The sequence below is a fragment of the Patagioenas fasciata genome, chromosome 25 (genome assembly GCF_037038585.1).
Source record: "Patagioenas fasciata isolate bPatFas1 chromosome 25, bPatFas1.hap1, whole genome shotgun sequence".
NCBI lineage: Eukaryota > Metazoa > Chordata > Aves > Columbiformes > Columbidae > Patagioenas > Patagioenas fasciata.
In genome coordinates, this window is record NC_092544.1 from 2,532,934 (window position 1) to 2,549,711 (window position 16,778).

The following is a 16,778-nucleotide window of genomic DNA, read 5'->3' on the forward strand; positions in this document are numbered from 1 at the left end:
GGCGAGGGGAAATCCCAACCCAAACTTAACTTTAATCATTAAAGCGAGCAGATTTGAGTCGGTGCACCCACGGAGCAGATCTGGCCGGCTGCCACCATTACACGGCCCTTTTTCAGAGCGCAGCCTTGCGCTTCTAAAGGATTTGAAGACGCTAAAGGACCCCAGATGGATTCAATCACCACAAAATGCTTCCAACGCTCATCAGATGACAACCGCTCTTGGGGACAGACTCTTTTATTGTTTATAATGCTCCTTGGAGTGCAAGAGGCAATAAACATCATACAGGGGGGACAGACAGTTATATAACAAACCAGGAGGAGGGAGGAGAATTACATTATCCTAACACAACACAGATGTCGGCGCTCCTCGCTGCGGAACTGAGTCACTGGTGGCTTTCCCCTCGGCGTGACTCGTTGCACAACGCTCCCGGTGTGCTAAGCCAGCTCCAGCTGCCCGTTCTTCAGCGGGGGCAGTGGGCGGTTCGTGGTCCGGTTGAAAGTGTCGACCTCCGGCACAAATTTCTCGGCGGGGACGACGAGTTTCCTCCGGCTGTCCATGCACTTGTTGTCCAGCACCAGGGAGTTGGCTTTGTAGCCCATATCGGTCTGGATGCGGTGAAGTTGTCTGTAAAGAGCGCTCAGGGCATCCCTGGCAACGAGAAACAAGGAGTTGGGTTCAAGCGCCGCGTTCGCTTCCCACGTTGGACAGGAAACACCCAACTTCCCGCTTTCTGGCAGCAGAAATATCTGTGCAGCGTTTGTATGAGGAACAAACGCACAGGGTGTTTCTCGGTTGTTTGGGCTGCGAATAACGCGCCCACGCGCTGCTCCTGAGCGCAGCGATGTCTGCCCTGGGGCCCACGCCAGCTCTTCTGCTTCTTCCTTTACTTTTTACCCTTTTTGAGGTCAGAGTCCAGCAGGGACCATAGGAACCCCACTCGCCCTCCCAGCACCCAGAGCTCTCGTCTCACCCCTTGCCTGCACCCTGCTCCCCACCGAGCCCAAAACCCATTTCCACTCCCGATCTGAGCGGACGCGAGCTCCAAAATGCAGCTTCTGGAGGTGCGCCAGGCCCAGAGCTGCACACAGAGCACCGGGGACTTACTGTGCCTCTGCCAGCTTCTCTTTGAGCGCACGGATCGTTGCTTCCAGCTGATGGACCTCGTCTGTCAGCCCGTACTGGACCTGCGAGGCGGGGAGGGAGGAGGCGCAGCGGTTAAAAGGGCTCAGGTGCTGCTTTACAAAGGCCGCGGTTTTCTCCTTCCCCTTCTAGCCCAGCTATGCCGTTTCTTTCCTTACTTTGCTACGTGACTCTAGGATCCATCGCCCAGCCCCTCTGGAATGGTCTCTGAAGTGCAGCCCCGTTTTCCAGACCCACAGGAGGCCCCATCCTGGCAGGGAGCGCCAGGTGAGGTCGGTACCTGATCGCGACAGAGCTCCATGTTGGGCCGGCACGTGCGGGTCTCCAGGCGGGTGTGCGCCACCTTCAGATCCTGCATTTTCCTTCGAAGATCTTCCTCCAAGCGCCGGATGTCCTCCTCCATCTCAGCAATCTCCTCCAAGGTCTAAGGACAAAGATGGATGAGGAGGGACAGCCAGAGGCACAGGTGGAACACAGCCCCACGTGTCCTGGGCTTTCGCTGGGCTGGGAGTGGATTTTAAACAAGGGCTGGTGGGTTTCTGAGTACCCAACCCCTCTGCTCGTGAATCGGGCTTTTCAGACGGACCGCTGATGTTTTGTGGTCACAGCAGTTGAGACCAGGGGTGCAATAAAAAGGCCAAAACCTGGCACTGCTGCTGGGAAATGCCAGAACAGCGACTGCTGTGCCAGAAGAAGGTTGGACATTGCAGGGGTCGTACATGTGCCATGGAAACCACGCTCAGGTCAAGCAGCTTTCCACATAAGAACCTGCCCTTTGGACTCAATTCCCACCCAAGGTTGTGGTCGAAAACCAAAGACGCAACATTTACATTCTGCTCCTGCCATTTCAGCTCATCATAGGCTCTTTCCAGGTCTCTAATCCTCTTGCGGAAGGCAAACTCTGTTGCTACACGCTGAGCCTCCAGCGCGTTGTTTGTCTGGGGAGGGAACAGGCTCCAGTCACACACACCTGGAATGTGTCTCCAATCCCAGCATCTTCCAACACGACCATCGCAGGGGACAACCTCCTGCGAGGCTGGGATAACCTCCTGCGAGGCTGGGACAAGCCTAGGAGCAAACCCAGCTGGGCTCTGGCTGCTGCCACACACACGGCATGGAACGACAGACAGGTTCGTGCCTTCCACGTCGCTGAGACTGCTGCAACTCCTCAGCGTAACCCAGCTCCTCTTCCAAAACGCTGCTCTCGAGAGGCCCATGAGTCGATTCTGGCTGTTCCAAAACTCCCTTCCCCAGCCACAGCACGTGCCAGCCCCTTCTCCCACGCTGGATCAGAACTTCCCCACCACCGATTTGCAGCCAAAAGAGGGATTTACCTGCGCGATGGTGAGCACCGTTTCTTCTCGGAGCTTAGTCGAGGCTTTCATTTCGGCCTCAGCATTCTCCTTGTTGCCTTGGCTGTTCTGTTCCCACCCATCAAGTCCAGTTGTTCTGTGAACAAATTAGCAGTTACGAAAATGGTCGCGTGTTTGCAAGGCAGCTCAAAATAAACCACCTGCTGCAGGCCACGGCTTCGCGCAGTTCAGGAATTCTGGAGGTCACATCCTGCCTGAGCTCACTGCACCAGCTGAAGCTGCCGCCCCACGGCTCCTGCACTGAGCCCAGCGCCTGCTCAGCGCAGGGACGCATCCAAACCACGCTGTGAAATGCCAAATGGGAGAAAATGTGCAGCAGCTCCCCCTGAGCTCTGCCAAAGGCTGATATCCCGCTACTGACAGAGTCACCTCCAGCCAAGCACAGGGGAGGCTGGGCAGCCAGCTCCTCTGTCTTTGTGCTGACAGGGTAGATACCTCCCAAAGTCTGTGGCTTTACAACTCAAGAGCCACCACAAATCCCAGCAGCCAACTCTCATCAAGCCAGGATGCAGCACGTAAGGAAAAAGCATCCCGGGGAGCTTTTGGCCACACAAGGGCAGGCTGTTTCCTTACCCGTCTGGGACACGCGTTGGGTTGACCTTGTAGGAGATGTTGGGAGAGTCCACGCTGAGGGATAAGCACACGCGATCTATTTCCAGCGCTTCCATCTTGCAGCGGTGGTCGAAGCTGAGCTGCTGGCGAGCTTCCTGCAAGAGGCTGCGGGACGCGGGGCTGGGGTCAGCGGGGAGGGCAGATTCCCGATTCCCAAAGCTTTCATCGCCCCCTCGGTCGTCCGCCTCACCACAGCTGTTCGAAGGCTTCGTCCACTCTCTCCTGCAGCTCTCTCTTGGCTTTCTCTATCAGCTTCACCTCCTTGTGCAGCTCCTCCTCCACGTGGTCCCGCACCACGTCGATGGCGCGGCGGCTCTCGCGGAGCGTCAGGCACTCAATGGCGACGTCCAAGGACAAGTTCTTCGCTTGGAGGGCGCGTTCTGCTGCTTCCTTCACCTGCAGGAGTAAGCCAGGTGGGTGCAGGGGTCTCCTTCAGGGATGGAGGGGGAACCCACCGATGCCATTGCTAAAACGGACTCTCACTGCCTGTTCTGGCAGTTCTGAAGCCTTTTAGCAAGTCTGGAATGAAAATTGTGAGAGAGCAGCAGCCTCTGGGTTTAGAACTAAAAGAACCAGAGAGATACCCCCCTACTGTTCTCTACTTAAAATCAAACATTTTTGAATGATGGCATTAACGTATTTCTCATGGTCATTCAAAGCTTTAAAAAACCCCAACCAAGCACAACCCAAACCCCAACCATGAGCATGCAATGCACAGCTCCATCCCATAGTTCAGCCAAGAACACAGTAGCTGCTTTCCAAGGAAGTCGTTCCACCAGGTGTGGATCCCAGCACCCCTGTGATAAACCCCCCTTAAACTCCAGACGGGCTTGTCCATTGCAGAAGACAAGCCTTCAATTATTTAACATCCCATGTTGAGAGTGTAAGTTGATTTCCAGCCATCTGCCTTCCCAACATACTTTGGCTAAGGCCTCAATTTCCGCATCTATGTCTGTGAGGCATTTGTCCAGAGTCTCCTTCCATCTGTTCACGCTGCTGATACGCTCAGCCAGGCGGGTTCGGTTGTCGTGCTCATCCCATTTTGCCTGGAATTAGAGGAGAAACGCCATTATTCTTTTTTCAAATTGCAGTTGTGAACCTGAAGCCTTTTCCTGCTTTCAGGATTGACTGAGCACAGCACGTTGCCGCTTGGTCTAACAGCCATCTGCACCAATGGAGAGCATGGAAAACAATACAAGTTGAAAGAGATGCAGGGATTACCTGACAGCACACACATGGGTTTAGAGGAAGTCAATGTACATATTTAACAGGGTCTGTAGGGTAAAATGTTCTCCTATTCCCTCATCCAGACACTCAGATCCAGACGCCCTCCCGTACTCCGCAGCCCTCTTGTCCGACAGTCCTGGGAGCCACCAAGCTGCCAGGAGCCCCACCTGGTTGTTGGTTTCGTTGCGGAGAGCTCGGCCTTCCTGCCGGACTTGGTGGGAAGTCGAACGCTGGCGTTCAGCATCAGCGGAGATAAAGTCAGCGTTGGTGTGCCAGTCCGGCAAGGTGAACCGCTGCCCCGGCTTCACGCTCAGCGTGGCCATCTCGCTAAACGGGTGACTGCAAGGGAGCAGAAGATTTTAGTGTTTATTCGTGGAAAAACACCAGAAATGGGAGATGCGTCCACAAACTGGAAAGCTCTTTGAGAGAAAAGCAGCAGCAAACTCTGACCTGGCATCGGTCCGTCCCTGGGGAATGGTGCTGTTTGCAGAGAGACCAGGATCGCTCACAGCACCACCACCTCCCACATGGCATTTATTGAGCTGGGACGAAATGGCTGATTACATTACTGATTCTGCTTTTGTTACAGCTCAGCCCAGAGCTGCAGCCCCAGGGGACTCAAAGGCTTTGCAGGAACAGTCCTGTTCTCAGCCACCTCCCTTGTTACCCAGCAAAATCAGAGCAGCTCCTGAGGAGGCTGCGGGTCCCAAAACTCCCGGTCAGGTGGAGCAGGGAGAGAAGGGACAAGGGGCTGCAGGGCAGAGGGGGACAGGGAAGGGGCTGCAAAGCAGAGGGGGGAACGGGGAAGGGGCTGCAAAGCAGAGGGGGGAACGGGGAAGGGGCTGCAAAGCAGAGGGGGGAACGGGGAAGGGGCTGCAAAGCAGAGCGGGGAACGGGCTGCAAAGCAGAGGGGAACAGGGAAAGGGCTGCAAAGCAGAGGGGAACAGGGAAAGGGCTGCAAAGCAGAGGGGAAGGGGCCCATCCTCTGGCCCCAGGGCCCATCCTCAGCCTGGCCCACTCCTCGGGCCGGCCCTGCTCCCGCTCCCCTCACCGTCAGGCCCCGGTCGGGTCCCGGTCCCTCAGCCCGGCCCCGCCGCCGCCGGGCCGGTCGCCAGTGCCGTTACCAGGCACACGCGGGGCCGTTGCCAGGCAGCGGTTCGAGGCCCCGGTGCGGGCCGTTGAGAGACTCCGGTTCGAGGCCCCGGTGCGGGCAGAGCCCACAACATAGCTGATGTCTGTCACTGCAGTTATTCGTGACAGTTGCACCGCTAAGCAACACCAAACCCCGTTGTTATTATCATTAAATAACCCAACAAAATAACCAGTGACCCTTAAGTGCTGGGGCTTTCTCATCAACACCTCCAGCTCCAGCCCCTCCTGCAGACACATGCGGCTTTGGGCCGAAATTAAAATGATGCAAAGTATAAAAAAGAAAAATTAAAACGATCACATCTGCATTTCAAAAAAAAATTTTATTTTTCAAATGAATACGGTTGGTTTACAATACACCCAACTTGATGGTATCTAAAGCCAGCAGAGATCTGGTGACTGTTGTGTGTACTATACACAGTCGTACAGAGGTTACAGATGCCTACGAGAGGGAAGGAACAGTGAAAGAGGTTGACATTTTACTGTGCTGGAAAGAAAGCAACTCTTGCAACAGGTAGAAAATTTTGGCAAGAACAATTTCTCTGGAAAGGGAGAAGAGGCTTCTGCTTCGCGAGTACATCTCCAAACACACCGCCACGCGGTCTCCCTCCCACCCCACACGGTTGCAGCCCACATCCGCGATACAAATAGGCACACATGGTCAAGATGGTTAAGTAAAAATAAAGGCTTTTACTAGTTCGTTCGCCATCCGTCTACAATATGTTTGTGCAATGGCTCGAGTCACGGCTCTGCTTTATTATTGAAATAATTCCCTTTTGCTCTGAGAACCCCCAGGACCCTCACGGTGGACACATTCCAGTTCCTGCTGAAACAACGGCAACACCGAAGCGAGGGGAGCAGGTACCGGCGTACGAGAAAAACCGAGACGCGCACGCAGAAGGGAATCTCAATCCACCGGACCCCTTTATTAGGATTTTATTCTGAAAAGGAAACCCAAACAGCACTTTTTTTAAAATTTAAACACATGGTATTAAATATGCAAAATTTATAAGCACGACATTGCTTCCAGCAGGTTCCCAAACCAATCCAGCTTGCTCGCCAGCAATGTTTGTGGCACACGTGATGCCACCTGCTCCTGAAGATACTTCAATACCCACATTGGCTCATAACCGAACGCCACCAATTACCGTGAAAGCTTTAAAGTAATACCTGCTGATAGACAATGTTGTTAACTATGATCAGACGCCTCCAAGCCACGCAAACCACCCAGTTTATCCCCATGACAAGCAACAACACCATTTATTCACCAACCTGGGGAAGAATCAAGACCGTATCGGGGTCTGTGCCCTGCGAGCCGCACGTGTGTCCCCCAGCCCATGAACTGGCCATGGCAGGAGGGCCTGGACAAGTCTGTCAAATATCAGCATTTCAGATCAAAACCTCCTTCTGCCAACCTATTGCTGTGCTGAGCCCGGCTTTGCAAAACCACCTGCAAACCAGACGCAAAACGCAGCTTTCTAGGAGGAGGTTTTTCTACAGGAAAACACAACAATAAGTTGTCTCTGGGCTAGATTCAACACTGAGAAGAGCAGAAAGGAGAATGTTTCAATGAAGAATAGAATTCTAGTCCAGAGAAAAGTCAAAAGTGTAGCCGCAGGAGGAAAGTGGCGCACAAACCCAAGTACCCAGGAGAAGCCGTTCTTCACAAGTCACAACGCAAACTTGGTCTCCAGCAGTTTTCCTCTCTCTGAGGTTTCTGGGCATTCAATTTTCCTCACCAGGTAAAGAGCTCTGCTCGAGTTTCCCCTTTGCTGGCACATCACAACCTTCAAACACTCCCAAGTCTCTTTAAACCGCGCATTGCTCCAGTGGGTATTGCTTTGCTGCGACATCCGAGTGAACACTAATCGGCAAGACATGGGTTTCTACCAAAGAAACTGGGTTTGAATACATTTAAGAGATTTGCAAGTGTAAGCATCGTTAAAGTTTATTAATAAACTATTTCAATAGCTAACTTTTGAACACCTGTACTTAAATGGGTTGTGGACCTATGATATATGGGCTGGCATAGCCCTAAACTCAACATATAGTCATGTTTTTCTGCACTGCTAGGTAGTATTACAGTAGGTATTCATTCTCCAACTGTCAAATACGTTTCAAAGAGCTCTAAAATTCTCAGCAACGGGAAAAAAAAACAACCTTTAAACTAAATAAACTTGCCCTCTGACAGTCTGTTCTGCAACAAATGGATTATCTTAAAAGAAAGCAACAGGTGAACATCCAGGGACCGATGGCAACGGCCTCGCAGGGGCACAGGCTCACGGCACAGACTGACCCGAACAGAACCGTGTTCACCAAAGATGCGAACTTGCAAGAAGGTTTGTATCAAGAATTTAGCACTTCCACAACATGGTTTACCCTCAGAACACCCCACAGGGCTCTCGTAAGGCGAATCATCAAACGTTTCCTAGATAGGGCAAAGAACGAGGCGGAATCGTTCACCCAAGGCGAGCGAGGGAACCCACGGCAGAGCCAGTGTTGGTACCCGAATTCTTGGGTAGGAAACTCATCGATACCTCAAAACTGCATCAAACAGAACCTATTGGAAAAACTCTTCCATTTCTGTCTGAGAACCCACCTTTTCAGCAGTTTTAAGCCCAAATTAACATCTAAGGACCCAGGTGCCCCGTTTTGCGCAGCACAGCCTCCACCTCGCTGTCACGGGGGATCTTTCCTCCCCTTGTACCACTTTGTAAACTCTTCCCAAACCCAAGAGACCACACAATATTTTCCGTGGACATCCCAACTCTCAGCTGCTGGCAAACTGTTTCTTGAAGAATTACATGCGATGTTTAATCCTCAACCTCCACGTTCCTACTGACCCAGAGCTCTGCGCTGCTCCCCAACAACGTTCCCCATGTCCCTACAGCCACCGAGCCGGGGGAGCAATGGGGTGTGCAGAGTGAAGGTGTTACTGGACAGGCAACATTCAGATAAAGGCAGAATTAATGATTCTCCTTAGAGAAACATATCAAGGTTCAATTTTGTTTAGAAAAATTGCAAGTCTACCAGGAAGTATATGTATTTGATGACATTTACTCTCCACAAAGCGCTCATTTTAAAAGCTTCTCCCCTCTGGGTAGCTCTAATTCACCAATAATTCGGGGCTCACTTGAAGTAACTCAACACAAAACCAACTCCGTTCTGACCAAGGACTTGAAGCTCTATAAGCAGCTCAAGAATAACACTGATGGTACAACCAATGCGGACGCAAGTTCTCCCAGCTCCTGTTCTTGATCAGAAAAAGGCACATGCTTGCTCTCCATGAGTTCAAGTCTGACACAAACCACCTGAGGACACCTAAGTTGCTCCTATATTTCCACAGGCGGCTGCTTCCACCCCCCTCGCACCCAGAGCCCGTTCACCTCCCACAGCGTCCTCAAAGCCGGTAAATCCTGTGCAGGGAGCAGAGGGAGAGCGATCCTGCCAAGGGAGCGGGAGGTAGGTGAGAGCTGAGCCAGAGCCGAGCGACCGCGGCGCCGCAGCGGGAACGGCGTGAGAACCGCAACCAGGAACGTGTCCGGGCATCTGCGGTTTACGGAGGGGTCACGTATTGCTCACAAACCCCCTTGGCTCCGTTATTTCGAATAGCACCGATCTACTGGGACGTGTATCTGGTTTGGAGCGAGTCGGGTCGCCGCGAGGTTCAGATACAAAGCGCAGGGTTTGATTTGACGATACAGGAGCTACAGGCACCGCCACCGGCTCTCAGCACGGGCCTTGCAGGAGGTGAACAGGCACTCAAATACAGGAAAACGCTTTTCCCCTCATGTATCAGCTTCTGAAGTAGTTGTGTGGGGTAAACTGTGGACGCAAGGATGCAGGTTCACAAGGCTCTAGCAGCATGAGATCTTTTCAGTATATTCAGCTTCTTCAAAAGAAAGACAAGTTTCCACCTTGCACTTCTTAGAGCTTTCTGCTGTTGGTTTAATAGCACAGTGACCGCTACACCACTTCTCTTCATAAAACGTATGGCTGAGTCAGTTCAGTTCTAGGGTTAAACCCAGCACGGCAATCAAAACAAATCCTTAGCCTCACACTTTGCCAGGAAGGAGGATGAATTCAAACGGCCCATGTGCACTATGCGGCTTGGGGTTTTTGTCTTCACGCACCCTCCAATGAATCCAACAGGAACATACAGAACATTTCCACTGGAATTAAACCCCTGTGTGCTACGGTTCATCATCACCAAGGCAAGACTTCTAAGGAGAGATCTGTGCCCAACAGAAACCAGCACTGGCAGATGCGAGTTAGAAAGAGGAGGCAGCGGCTTCCTTCTAAAGCTCAGTATTGGCTAAACGGAGATAGAAAATAAACTGGGTGATAGGAAAGAGATGAGAGTATTGCTGCAAACAAGCTGATGGTGTAAGATTTTGGGCCCTTTTTAGTCTAAAAGATAAAAAATACCCTACTAGTAAAAGGGGTAGAAGACACAGTTTTGGCTCAGAATTTAGACTGGAAAAAAAGCTTTTAAATCCTACCCTAAGAACACTAAGAAACTGGGAATATAAAATAATTTAACATCATTGCGAGCTTAAATACCAACAAAGTGGCACCCGGTGCTGTAGTAAGACAAAAAAGTTGTTAACAAGCTACATGAAACATCAGTTCATTTCTGTAACTTGAATCAGAAGAGACCTACACAGCAAAAAGATACTCAGTTCAGTCTCTGCCATACTGTGCATTAATTGCCATATTGCGAATTAGTTGCCGTATTGCGCATTAATCTGACAGCGTCCCTTCCAACCAAGAGCTGATGGCAGCTCTGACCAGGGGTCAGCGCCCACTCTGGGGCTCTGCACCCTCGTATTTCATTGATTGTGTCCGAATTAACAGATGTCGAAAAGCTCTGCTCGCTCCCAGGAAAAGGCTGGAGGAACAAATATTCCTGCAAAGAAACCACTCGCAATTCAAGTGGGAGTTTTGCGCTTAAGCTCCTGATATTCAAAAGCATCCTGACATCAAGTTATTCTACATCTTCAATGCCCAACAGTGTAGGAACAGTAATAAAATGAACACAAACTCATTTTAAAATCAAGGTACCAATTGAAATAGTCTGTCTGCCAAGCTGTTCTATCCAGGCTCCTCTCAAGCGTGACTTGTTAAGCTGACTTTGGAGAAGAAAACAAAACACTAAGAAACTTCTCCTGCCTAAAAATAAGCGTTAAAAGCAACATAGAGACCAAAGACACAGACCCATGAGCTGCACACAGATTACCAATAAATATGCAGAAACACACCTGGGGACCAGGCTGATTGTAAAAGAAAAACTCCGATAACTGCTATTAAGACCGTTACAAAAATGAAAGTGTGTGTTTTTTGCAGGCATGTGCGAGCACATTACAGTGTAATCAAAGCAGAACTTTGCTATTATTATTACTTTATGCAGCATTACAAGGTTACTGAGGTGCAGTGTTTAATAGTCGACAGCTTTTCCCAACCGGAGGAACGTCGCCAAAGTCGCCCTGGACCGACAGCCCTGCACGGATCCCAACTCCCCGCTGGGAATCAGCAATCCCAGGGATCCAGTGCATCACGAGCCACATGAGCTCTGCTCACAACAGGACTCCTCACCTCCTAAGTCTTCAGAGAGCTTTAGCTTTCCCACCTCCATCTTGCTACACCGCTGAGACAACGTCCTGCGCTAGCGATGGGATCCCTTGCACTAACACTGTCCCCGGAGTCCCGCTCGATGCGAAGAGCTAAATCGCATCGACTCGCCCCGAGCTGACCCTACCAGCCGAATTTGGTGATCGCTCCTCAGTGCCTCTCCCTCCACATGGAAACACCCTCCTGGTTATTCTTGGTCCTGACTCAGAGAAGCTGGTGCTTGAAAGTACCTGAAAGATACCATCAAACACTTGGCATTTGCAATAATTTACCTTAAATTTTCAGCCACGCACAACTGGAAAATAAAAATCTACAGCACCGTCTTCTAAAAAGGCACTTTCTGAGGACTGTCTTGCTTAAAAATAAATAAGATAATAATCACTGCAAGTTTTAAACAGTGGAATTGCTTTGTTTTAACAGGACCCTCCGTTAACTACCCGCGTTAGGTGAGGGCACCTCAGCCAGGGCACACGGGCTGGAAAACCGGTGCTTCGGTATTTTCCTTCGCAAGCCTCTCCCGTGCAGGTCCTGCCCCTCCAAACGCACCTTTGCCTATTCGGGGACAACAACTTGGTTTTGGTTTAGTGTTCTAGAGATCAGGATTCTCGAGACTCTGCTAAGGAGGTAAAATGAAGGATCCCATACCCACCTCGTTCACACCTCGGCTACGGAAAGTACAAACTCTTCTACTAGCAGAACGCGTCCATCGGCTCAAGCTCGAACCGCTGTTAGTGAACTGGCTGAGTGAAGTTCTATTTAAACACGTGCTGAAAACGATATCCTAATAGCCCACGTTGATCTGAAGGACCGTCTTTGAGTAGGAAAGACGGACGGGAATCTTTCCCTTTGACATCCCTATGGATCCAACTCAGCCTCTGCAAACTGAACTGGTAGCGTACATCATCAGAGCGCTTCATTCCTTGGTTACAAAAGTGCTTCGAGTCATTTTCACAAAATAGGGGAAAATATCAAAAGAGGACAAGATATGAAGAAAGCGTTAAAAAAAAAGGCCTCAAAGCTTTTAAGTGTTGGCTGAGCTTGGAGTTTCATCGAATCACTTCAGTTGGAAGAGACTCTCGGGATCATCGAGTCCAACCACAACCTTCCCTAACCAGAGTGGATTTCCAGACTAGTAGAAAACCAGTATTCATAGCTGGAATTTAAACAGAAGATGACTATCTGGTATCTTACGCTGAGCATTTTATAGGACAAAAACCTGTAGGTGAAGAAGTGAAAATAGTTTAGGACCAATCACCTCTTGAAATAATTTGACTGACAACTTCCAGAAACCCTAAAAGCCACTTCTGTGCAAGCGGAGTCAGTCACTCCGGTAGCCGACGTCAATTCTAAAGCCTCATCTACCAAAGGCTCGCCTTTTCTCCACACCTGGATCTACCAGTGGTTTCTGCCGGGGTAGAAGCGGCGCCTTCCCCGCCATGGGGACAATTAGTGGCACTTGTTACGGCCAAGTGAGGTCTCGGTGCAAACAGGGTCTTAGGAGATGGGAACCGTTGGTCTAGACAGGCATAAAAAACAAGGCCGGCGCATCTGCAAAGCAAACAGAACCGTCAGCCTTTGCCCACGCTCCTCTTTGGACTATATACACATGGGGGACCTGGGACACCACTCGATATTTCCCCAAACAGCACATAAAATTTGAGATTATTTTCTTTTCTTTTTAAAGGAGAGCAGGTACAAAAATAAAAGAAATCCATATACTCTGAAAATATACCGGAAACTGCCACCACAGATGAGGTACCATTTATCCCGACCCCCTCCCCACCCCCCAACTGCAAACATCAAAATATATATGTTTTTAAACAAAGGAAGAATATCTGGCTATTTAATCTCAGTTAAAATGACAGCACCCTTTGTTACACTTGATATTTCACACCATTAATTCTCTTTTGAAACAAAACAAGATATCTAACTAACCTTGATTCCTTGCTTATCTCCTCGTTCCTTAGTGCAGTAATTGTCCATCTCCATTTAAATAAATATAGCAGCTACAGCATCATAAATGTGTGGCCCTCACAACGCCAGTAACTTGATATTGTAATACAAATAAGTATCGGCACTTTACGTAGATATTTGCAAAACCAAGAAAAGAGATTAAAACTTCCAAATACTCTTCACATGAAAACCAGGTAATTTAAATCACTTTCTCAATGAAGCTGCTTTATTTTTTTGGTGAAAGCAGCGAGCAAAATAGCTTTTCAGATCATAGTGAGCGTGGGCAGGATGAGAAGCAGACGGTGTTTTGGAAAGGGGCGCGGAAAGGCTTGTTTTAAAAGGAATTCTCAGCTAAATGCCAGAAATCCACAAGGAGTCTTTGAAAAATGATTTAAAATAGATAATTTTTTTAAAATTAATTTTATGCAAAAAGCCTGACCTGAACCTTTTATAAACAGAACTACTAGGGAGGGTGATTCTGAGAGAAAATAAGCAGGTCACAGATCAAGAAAGAGAGAAGGGTTGGGTTGGGGACAACGTGGGGACCCCCAGGTCACCCCCGCTGGCCCCATCACCGCAATGTCCAGTGCAACGGTTGCTCTGCAAAGTCAGCCTGTTCATGTTATCATCCCGGAGACGGGGAGATAAGAGCCAGAAAACGCTCTTGGAGACAGCGGTGTGATCAGCACTACCTACATTTCACGTATGAAAATACAGTACTTTGTTTTCTGGCGGAAAAAACGGTGGGGGGATCCGTGCTTGTTGAAGCAAAACGGGCTCAGATTGGAGGCTCAGAATACAGTGTGTTGGCGAAGGGCGGATTTCACTAGAGAAGCTACTTCCACCGCGCCGCTGGTTTTCATGTGAGAGCAGGAGGAGGTGCGGAGGGCTGGGATAACAGCAATGCCCGTACAAACCAGCTGCAGTATATAACTATGAACCAGTGCAAATAAAAACAGTCAAAAAAATGCAGTTCACGAGTTTACAAAGTGCAAAACTCCCCAGTCCCCTCGTTGAGTAAATGCTCGTCTCTGACATCTTAAATATCGTTTTACCTTTAAAGTGGAATGAAAGAGTCCCCGTCAATTTGTTTCACATTTCAGTGATTTAACGTGTTAGAACTATCCCAGCCCTCTTGATTTGCAAAGTGAAATGAAGTTACCAATAACTTAATTTTAAAAGGAAAGTCATTATCAAAGAGGAAAAAAGCCTAAAAACTTTTATCAATTCCAGACATTTCACTGGTGTCAAATAGATTTAACTAAGCACATAAAAACTTAGATCTTAATAAAAAACCCTTTCATTTAATTCAAATATTCTCCACGTTTCAAAGCCCAAAATATGGCCGATTCCTTTGTTAAATCAAAATACTGCAGTGACAAGGAAAGCTCGCAGGACTTTAGACGCGTTTTTGCTATTTTTTGATTTAAAAAAGGAAAATTCAAGATTCCTTCTGACTAGAAAACTTTCCTTTCAAAATTAAGGCTTTTAACTTTGTCCTTTTAAAGTCATGGAGGTGTCCATTCTTCCACAGTTAGTGGTGCAAACACTGCTTGAGTACAGCTCAATGGACACAGTTTCCTTTCGAACGCTTATTGCACTAAAAGATAGCAAAACAAGTTGTCAGTTTTCTTTTTAAAAATAAACACGGTTACATTTCTAAAAAATAAAAGCTGATGTTGACCATATGTTCTGTAATAATTAAATTAAAGCATTATTATTACTCTAATAAATATAAAAGAAACAAAAGGAAGCTAAACTTCAAAAACACATACATATGAAATCACATTAAGGTGTGAGAGGCAGCAAGTAAACTAAGCATTTTTCTTTGCTTTTTCCAAAAAGACATTAGCTCTGAAGTTTCAGTTCTGGTCTTTACTCTGTGGAATCCCAGAAAACGTGGGACATCTGAGCCCACGTGAAGCTTCGACATATTGGACTTGCCAGATAGAAAAGAATTGAAACTCTTGGACTAGGTAAAACAGCAGCTTTAGTAAATTCACCGGGAAGCAGGAATTGGTGGGCTCAATCCTGCCTTGGGTTTGCTTTGGGAAGGGGAATTAGTGGAGCTGAGAACTCCAAAGCTGGGAACAGAGACACAAAGGCAGCAGTTGGCTAAATTATATTCAAATTATCGGATTAGTGTGCAAAATATCTTCCCCCTCTGCTCATTTGTTTTCTAGCTAGCGCTGTACAGTCAAATGTACTTGGATATGTTCACATTCAAACCTTGATGGCAACACTGTGAGAAAAGATTCCTCAACGCAGCGGGGTAACAACTTAATTCTTATTTTTCTTTTGCACACTTCTGTCCCCCAAACAATCACTGTTGATTGTTCCTAGAAAGGTGGTTTGCTTTTTTATGTTAATTACACCATAGATTTTTTTGTTTTATTATTATTATTTTTTTTGCAAAGATAGTTGTGCTGCCGAGCAACTTGAGGTAAAGGCATAAGAGGGTTAAACTATGAGAAATAATTAAAAAATAATAATAATAATTAAAAAAAAAAAAATGATGGCGGTGCTTCCTACAGGAGACCGCGCCGAAAAAGCTGTTGGCTGGTTTCATATTGCATAATAGTGCTGTGTTCCTCGATGAAGTAAACAATCTTCCTCGTGTCAATTTAAGGGTGAAGCCTCTCGCCCCTGCACAGTGTCACCTTCAGCACGACGGGAGGCACAGCCCACAAACCAACCCCAAACATACGCTGCATGTGGCTTCACTGCTCAGTTCCTCCTTTCAGCGAGGATGCTCCCGGATTATAGAATTAAGCGAAGTACATCGTGCGTAAGGTGTCTTGGTGAATTTGTACGGCCTTGGCCAGGGCCTGGGGGTCTCTGCCGTTGCTCTGGCCTGAAACGTGGCTTCCTTCAGCACTGCGGGAGGAGAAGACACAAGAAGGGTTGTGAATTGTATTAACTGGGATCAAAAGCTGCCCTCGGGGCTTATGAGGGCAACATGGCAATAGCACTAAAACTGAATACTGAGAAAAATGCACTTTTCTATTCACCCAGCAACCTGGAGGTAACTCGTGCACTAGGGTGCAGAGGTTGTCACCTTTTGCTAGTTAGACTCTCTCACCTATTACCACTGTCTCATCCTGTCGCCGACCATGGTCTCGACCAGAAAGACAGCTTGTCTGAAGAAGACTGTAGCAACTCAGACAGACTGTCTGTCCCAAACTGTGGCTGTTCAGGTTTCTGGCTGCAGGGAGTGCCAGAGCCTGCTGCTGCTGGGTGAGGATGGCCAGCATCCCACTGTGTGAGGTGTGAGCAGGTGCAAGATCTGCTCTACATGGTTGCAAAACTTAAGGAGGAGATTGAGATGCTGAGGACCATCAGGGAGTGTGAAAAGGTAATCGGCTGGGGCCCGATAGTTGGTCAGTGTTCAGGGACTGTTTCTACCAGGCACAAGATCAGAGCATCCTCACACGTAGGAAGGGAGCCAGGAGACCTGCGTGGTTAAACAGGGAGCTGCTGGGTGTGCTCAAGTGGAAGAGGAGAGTTTACAGATCATGGAAGGAGGGGCTGGCCACTTGGGGAGAATATAAGGCTGTTGTCAGAGGGTATAGGGAGGCAACTAGGAAAGCTAAGGCCTCCTTAGAATTAAAACTGGTGAGAGGGGTCAAGGACAACGGGAAGAGCTTTTTCCAATAGGTGGCAGATAAAACTAACAGCAGAGGCAATGTTGGC

At 48.6% G+C, this 16,778-nt stretch overlaps 2 protein-coding genes across 4 annotated transcripts in view; both read right to left on the minus strand.

Annotated features, from left to right (window-relative positions):
* Positions 1-218: 218 nt before the first annotated feature.
* TEKT2 (tektin 2) lies at positions 219-5,466 on the minus strand. Of its 3 annotated transcripts, none has more exons than XM_065857303.2 (10): positions 5,404-5,466; positions 4,520-4,691; positions 4,046-4,171; positions 3,316-3,521; positions 3,087-3,230; positions 2,475-2,589; positions 1,971-2,078; positions 1,421-1,564; positions 1,105-1,184; positions 219-648 (listed from the first exon to the last, which is right to left on the minus strand). In XM_065857303.2, the coding sequence occupies exons 2-10, from the start codon at positions 4,673-4,675 to the stop codon at positions 435-437; spliced, it is 1,293 nt and encodes a 430-aa protein (XP_065713375.1). In that variant the 5' UTR covers positions 4,676-4,691; positions 5,404-5,466; the 3' UTR covers positions 219-434. The 3 variants fall into 3 exon arrangements, with proteins under 3 accessions (XP_065713375.1, XP_065713376.1, XP_071655302.1); XM_065857304.2 differs by lacking the exon at positions 5,404-5,466 and adding an exon at positions 4,803-4,879; XM_071799201.1 differs by lacking the exons at positions 1,971-2,078; positions 5,404-5,466 and adding an exon at positions 4,803-4,879.
* Positions 5,467-5,805: 339 nt separating this feature from the next.
* AGO3 (argonaute RISC catalytic component 3) overlaps positions 5,806-16,778 on the minus strand; it is a 32,364-nt gene continuing 21,391 nt past the window's right edge. Inside the window, exon 19 of the mRNA XM_065856897.2 lies at positions 5,806-15,962. Within this exon, the coding sequence (XP_065712969.1) occupies positions 15,854-15,962 (109 nt within the window). The 3' untranslated portion in view covers positions 5,806-15,853. The remainder of the gene's footprint in view (positions 15,963-16,778) is intronic.